We start from the raw sequence: 6,928 nt of genomic DNA on the forward strand, positions 1-6,928 counted from the left end.
CACAACGAGAGAAGAGACGCGATCTCGATGCTGTTCCCCTAGCTGCAGAGAATCAAGCGGTCAAAAAAGCTTTGAAGTGTGTCTTCAAGGCCAGTAAACGACGGTGCTGGAAGGAGCTGTGCCTGGAAGTTGATCAGAATCCGTGGGGATTAGGGTATCAGATCGTCACTCGCAAGTTGGGGACTCAAACGCAAGGAATCCCTCAGGACGCGAGGACGTTGGATTGCATACTCTATTCCCCTCACAGCCGAAGAGTGAGATGAGCATGGCTGCGCCTGGCATAACCGAAGCGCCACAATTTACGGAAGAAGAGCAACTCAGGGCTGCATCATCTATGCGGTAGAAGAAAGCTCCAGCTCCTGACGGACTTCCAGCAGAATTAATTAAAGTCGTCGCACAGAGTCACCGTGAGCTCTTGCTAAACTTGTACAACATGTGCTTCAGGGAGGGCATCTTCCCCGCCCCGTGGATGAAAGCGAGGCTTGTACTCATCAGCAAGGGCAAGAGTCCAGCAGATGCAGCTTCGTCATACAAGCTTATCTGTATGCTCGATACGGCTGGCAAGCTCCTGTAGAAGCTGTTTAGGCTACGGCCAAACGCAGTCGTGAGGACAGCGGGGGATCTTGCTGCCCGTCAGTATGGATTTCTATCCGGCCTCTCCACCAACATACGCAGTTCAGGAGGTTATCACGGCCGCTAAAATGACGAAGCGCGGGAATCACCATTCCCGCCCTTTGTGTCTGCTGGCTAACTTAGACGTGAGAAATGCCTTCAACTCCGTCAGGTGGGACTTGGCAATGGAAGCGCTCGAACGTAATTTCAATGTTCCGGGGGAACTACTCCGAATACTCGGGGATTACCTGAACGAGTGCTTCAAGAATACAATCCTGGCGATGGTCCAAGAAGCTTGGAATTGACATCGAGGGCAGCTCAGGGCTTCATTCTGGGACCGGATATCTGGAATATATTCTACGACGATCATAACTGCAAGAGACACGGAGGGTGCACAGCTGCTGCTCAACCAGGTCATGCGCAGAGTCATCTCCTGGATGGAAGATCACGGGCTATCCTTAGCAGCACAGAAAACTGAGATTGTGCTACTAACGAAGAACCGCATCAACACTTTGCGCAGCTTCACCGTAGGGGACGCGACGGTCCAGACTAAGTTGTCTGTCAGATACCTAGGAGTAATGCTCGATTGTAAATTCTATTACGGAGAGCATATAATAAGGGTTGCTGACAAGGCGGCAAAAGTAATATTCCCGCTCGGCACACTCGTGGCCAATGTCAAAGGTCCCCGACCGTGCATTAGGCGACGACTCATGCGTGCCGCCGAAGCAGTGAAGCTGTACGGCGCAAAAATAAGGTCCGAGCAGGAAACTAGAGGCAAATGGACTTCCCGACTTATCAGTCGACTAGAGAACTGTATAACCCGGGTGCAGGGAGAGGTAGATTTCTACCTCACCCAATTCCTGACAGGACATAGCCTGTTCCGCACCTACCTCGTAAAGATGAGGAAAGTAGCAGATGGCAACTGCCCCTATGGCGAATCAACCGTCGACGACGCCCGCCACACATTCTTCATATGTGCACGTTGGACTGCCGAACGATTTTCCTTGGAGCAGGAGCTTGGAGACATCTCGCCGGAAGACATTGTGGAGAAAGTGCTGCGAGGACAGAAAGAGTGGAACAAGGTTGCATGCTACGTGAGGGCAATCTTACGTAAAAAGAAGAAGGAGATGGGCGGCCCATAGACGTTCCACAACCGTTACTCCAGATTCCTACCACGTAGAACTGAATTGAGTGAGTCCAATTAATAGAAAATGATGTAGCGGCACCATCCCGAAGTAATGTCACATGACAGTGCCGGGATGGTTTCACCAAGCCACTAGGATGGATATGAGTTTAGTCGATAGTGCCTATTCCAACGGTGAGCCCGACACTCCAGGGACATAAATGGGGGACCCAATAGGTAAAGTGTTCCTCCAGGGTTCCTTGGTCAGTGCGTAAAGTTTGGCATTCTCAGACTATCAAAAAAGAAAAAGAAATTTATCGTTATATTATTATCGTTAATATCGTTATTAACGTTATTATTGTTTTTATTGTTATTATTTCTACTATTATTATGGTTATTTTCGTTTATATCGATAGGATTATTATTATTATTATCGTTATTATCGTTATTATCGTTATTATTATTATTATTATAATTGTTATTATCGTTATAATCGCTATTATCGTCATTATCGTTATCATCCTCATTATTATTATTAGTATTATTATTTATCGTAAATATCGTTATTATCGTTATTATCGATATTATTGTTATTATCAATATCGTTATTAACGTTATTATTGTTATTATCGATATTATCTTTACTATTATCGTTATCATCTTTATTATTGTCTTTATTGTTATTATTGTTATTATTATTAATACCGTTATTATCATTATTATTGTTATTATTATTAATTTAATTATCGTTATTATTATTAGCAGTCTTTTCTACTGTAAATATTGCTATTATTATTATTATTAATATTACTATTAATATTATTATCGTTATTATCGCTATTAATGTTAATATCGTTATTATTGTTATTTATATTATCATTATTATCGTTATAACCGTTATTATCTTTATAATTGTTATAACTATTATCGATACTATCGTTTTTAATTTTATTATTCTAATCATTATTATCGTCATTAACGTTATTATCGTTATTATTATTATTATTATCGTTATTATCGTTACTGTATTTATAAACGTTTTTATCGTTTTTATAATTATAATTTTTATTGTTATTATTGTTAATATCGTTATTATTGTTTTATTGTTATTATTTTTATTATTTTTATCGTTATTATCGTTATTTTTGTTATTATTATTATATATGTTCTGATTATTATTATTACATTTTTCTAGTTATTAGTGTTATTATTCTTATTATTGTTATTAATATTATTATTATTACCATTATTATACTTATTTCGTTATTATTGTTATTATTGTTATTTATATTAGCTTTATTATCGTAATTATCCTTATTATAGTTGTTAATATTAATGTAATTATAGTTATTATCGTTATTATTGCTATTATTATTATTATTATCGTTATTATCGTTATTATCGTAATTATAATTATTATTATTATCGTTGTTATAGTTATTATTGCTATTACTTTTATTATTATTTTCTTTGTAATCATTTTTATCCTTATTTTCGTTATTATTTTTATTATTATCGTAATTATCGTTATTATCGTTATTATTTTTCATATTTCATTATTATTTTCGTTAATTTCGTTAATATTCTTATTAGTATTATCGATATTAACGTTATTATCTTTATTATTATTATCTTCATCATCGTTATCTTTGTTTTTATAGTTATTAACGTTCTTATTATTATTATTATTATTATCGTTATATTATTTATTATCGTTATTGTAGTTAATATTTTTATTTTTTTTATCCTTAATATCCATGTTACCAATATGAATATTATTTTTATCTTTATCCTCGTTGTTATCTTTATATCGTTAATATTGATATCGTTTTTATTATCGTTATTATTGTTATTATCGTTATTATTGTTACTATTATTATTTTTATTATCGTTCTTATTGTTATCATTATTATTATTATTATAGTTTTTATCATTATAATCGTTTTTATAGTATATTTCTTTATTATTTTTAATATTATTATTATTTTTATCTTTATTATCTTTCTTATCGTTATTATTATTATTTTTTTTATCGTTAATGTTGTTATTATTATTATTTTTATTATCGTTGTTATTATTATATTATTGTTATTATTATTATCGTAATTATCGATAACAGCGTTATCATCTTTATTTTGATTATTATTATTAACGACATTGTCTATTAATTAATTATTATTATTAATATTATCATTAGTATAGTTATTATTATTTTCGTTATTTTAGTTATAATCCTTATTATTGTTGTTATTATGTATTATTATTATCTATATTATATTTACTATTATTATTATTACTATCGTTATTATTGTCTCCATTATTATCGTTATTAATGTTATTATTGTTATAGCGTTAATATTAATATCGTTATTATCTTTATTATCGTTATTGTTGTTATTAGTACTATTATTTTTATCATTACCAACGTTAATATTATTGTTATTATTATCGATATTATCTTATTATTGCAATTTTATTTATTGTTATTATCTTTATTATTGTTATTATTGTTATAATTACAACTATCATTATCTTTATTAACGTTATTATATTTATTATTTTTATTATTATTTCTGTTATTATCGTTATTGCCGTTATTATTGTAATTATTATTATTATTATTAACCTTATTTTCGTTAATATTGTTGTTATAATTATCGATGTTAACGTTATTATTGTTATTACTGTTATCGTTATTATCGTTATTTTCGTTAATACTACTCTTGTTATTTTCATTATCATCGTTATTATCGTTATTATTTCTATTATTATTATCGTTATTATTGCTATTATTATTATTGTTAATATTGCTATTATTTTTATCCTTATTATCGTTATAATCGTTATAATCGGTATTATTTTTATTATTATCATTATTTTTATCGCTATTATCGTCATTTTCATTATTATTACTATTATTATTATTTTTATTAATATCGTTAGAATCGTTATTATCGGCAATATTATTATTATTATTATTATTATCTTTATTATTGTTATTATCGTTATTATCGTTATTACTGTTATTTTTATTATTATCATTATAGTTATTATTGTTAATATTGTTTTTATTTTTATCGATTTTATCGTTATTATCGTTATTCTGTTTTTTTTTCATTGTTATCGTTCGTATTATTATTCTTATTATCCCTTTTATCGTTATTATCATTTTTATCGCTTTATTGTAATTATTATTAGCGTTATTATCGTTAATATCGTTATTATCTTTATTAATGATATTACTATTATCTTTATTATCGTTATTAAAATTGTTATTATTATTATTATTATTATTACCGATATTATCGCCATCATTGTTATTATTATTGTCGTTGTTATGGTTAATATCCTTTTTTTCGTTATTATTATTATTATGATTATCGTTGTTACTCTTATCATCGTTATTATTAATATTACTATTATCGTTATTATCATTAAATAGTTATTATTGTAATTATTTTTATTACTATTATTATCGTTGTTATTGTTATTTTTGTTATTATTATAATCGACGTTATCGTTTTTATCGTTATGATTATCTTCTTTGTTATCGTTATTGTTGTTATTATTATTATTACTACTAATATAATTATTTTAATGCTTACTATCGTTATTTTCGTTATGATCGTTCTTTTCGTACTTATTAATATTATTATTAACGTTATTAGTATTATTATCGTTATTGTTATTATTACTATATTCTTTGTTATCGTTATATTCCTTATTTACATTATTATTATTATTATTAATATAGTCAATATCAATATAATCATTATTAGTTTTAAAGATTATTTTTGTTATTATTATTATTATCATTATAGTTATTATCGTTAAATTGCTATTATTACTATAATTATTTCCGTTATCATCATTGTTATGGTTTTTTATTTTTAATATCATTATTACCGTAATTAACGTTATTATCGTTCTTATTATTATTATTATCATCGTTAAATTTGTAACTAATATTACAATTATTTTTATTTTAATTATTTTCATTATTGACTTTATAGTCGTTTTTATTTTTATTACTATTATCGTTTTTACCGTTAATATCGATTTTATCTTTTTTATTATTATAAATATCATCGTTATTATCGTTCATATCGATATTACTATTTTTAGTAATATAATTATTATCATTATTATTATCATAATTATCATTATTATCTAAATTATCGTTAATATCGTTATTATCTTTACTATTATTATTATTATTATCGTTATTATCGTTAATGTTGTTATTATTATTACCGATATTAAAGTTTATATTGCTATTATTGTTATCGTTAAAATCGTAATTATTGTTATTATTACAATTTTTGAAATTATTACTGCATTTATTAATGTTAATATCGTTATAATTGTTATTTTTATTATTATTATTATCGTTACGAACGATATTATCGTTACTTGCAGTTATCATCTTTTCTTCACTTATACCGAAATTTGCATATGTCGATTACGTTTTTCGAAAATTATTATTTGAAGACGCGAATATGAACATAGTAAAAACGTTATATTCTTCATATATTCCTTATTCCTCGTCGATAGAATATAAAATCAATGAAATTGAAATAGATTTCATCTGTTCGTTTTTCGACGATACGCGCATATGAGCGAAAAATCGTATATTCGATAAGAAATAATGTTAAAAACATTGATTCCAATATAAAATAGATGATTAATCTAATGAAATGCAATGTTCTGAATAGATTGTTAACATTTTTCGAACTGTGGCATAATTATTATTAAAGATTAAAAGATTTTATCTTCGTCTATACCGAAATTCGCATATGTCGATTAGGTTATTCTACAATTATCATATGAAAACTCTTATAAATACATGGTTAAAAAGTTATATTCTTGTTATATTCTTTATTCTCCATCGATAGAATATAAAATCAATGAAATTGAACTAGATTTCAACAATTCGTCTATCGACGATACGCGTATATGAGCGAAAAACCGTATATACGATATGAAACATTGTTAAAACTTTGATTACAATATAACATAGTTATTTGATCTTTGGAAATGCAATGTTCTGAATCGATTGGTAACATTTTTCAAACTGTGGCACAATTAATTTTAAAAATATCACGATTTTATCTTCTCATATACCGAAATTCGCCTATGGGGATTACGTTTTTCGACTAATATCATATGAAAACGCGTGTTAAAAACATTGTA

General features: G+C 27.8%; 1 protein-coding gene across 1 annotated transcript; it reads left to right on the forward strand.

Annotated features, from left to right (window-relative positions):
- Positions 1–1,049: 1,049 nt before the first annotated feature.
- On the forward strand, positions 1,050–1,754 carry LOC124423613. Its single transcript, XM_046961538.1, has one exon. It carries the CDS (start codon positions 1,050–1,052, stop codon positions 1,752–1,754), a length of 705 nt encoding a protein of 234 aa, XP_046817494.1.
- Positions 1,755–6,928: the final 5,174 nt, after the last annotated feature.

Source organism: Vespa crabro, chromosome 4 (assembly GCF_910589235.1).
Source record: "Vespa crabro chromosome 4, iyVesCrab1.2, whole genome shotgun sequence".
NCBI classification, from domain to species: Eukaryota; Metazoa; Arthropoda; class Insecta; order Hymenoptera; family Vespidae; genus Vespa; species Vespa crabro.

Coding starts and splice junctions, on each gene's coding strand:
- LOC124423613 (XM_046961538.1), top strand. CDS start 1,050: ATGGAAGATCACGGGCTATCCTTAGCAGCACAGAAAACTGAGATTGTG.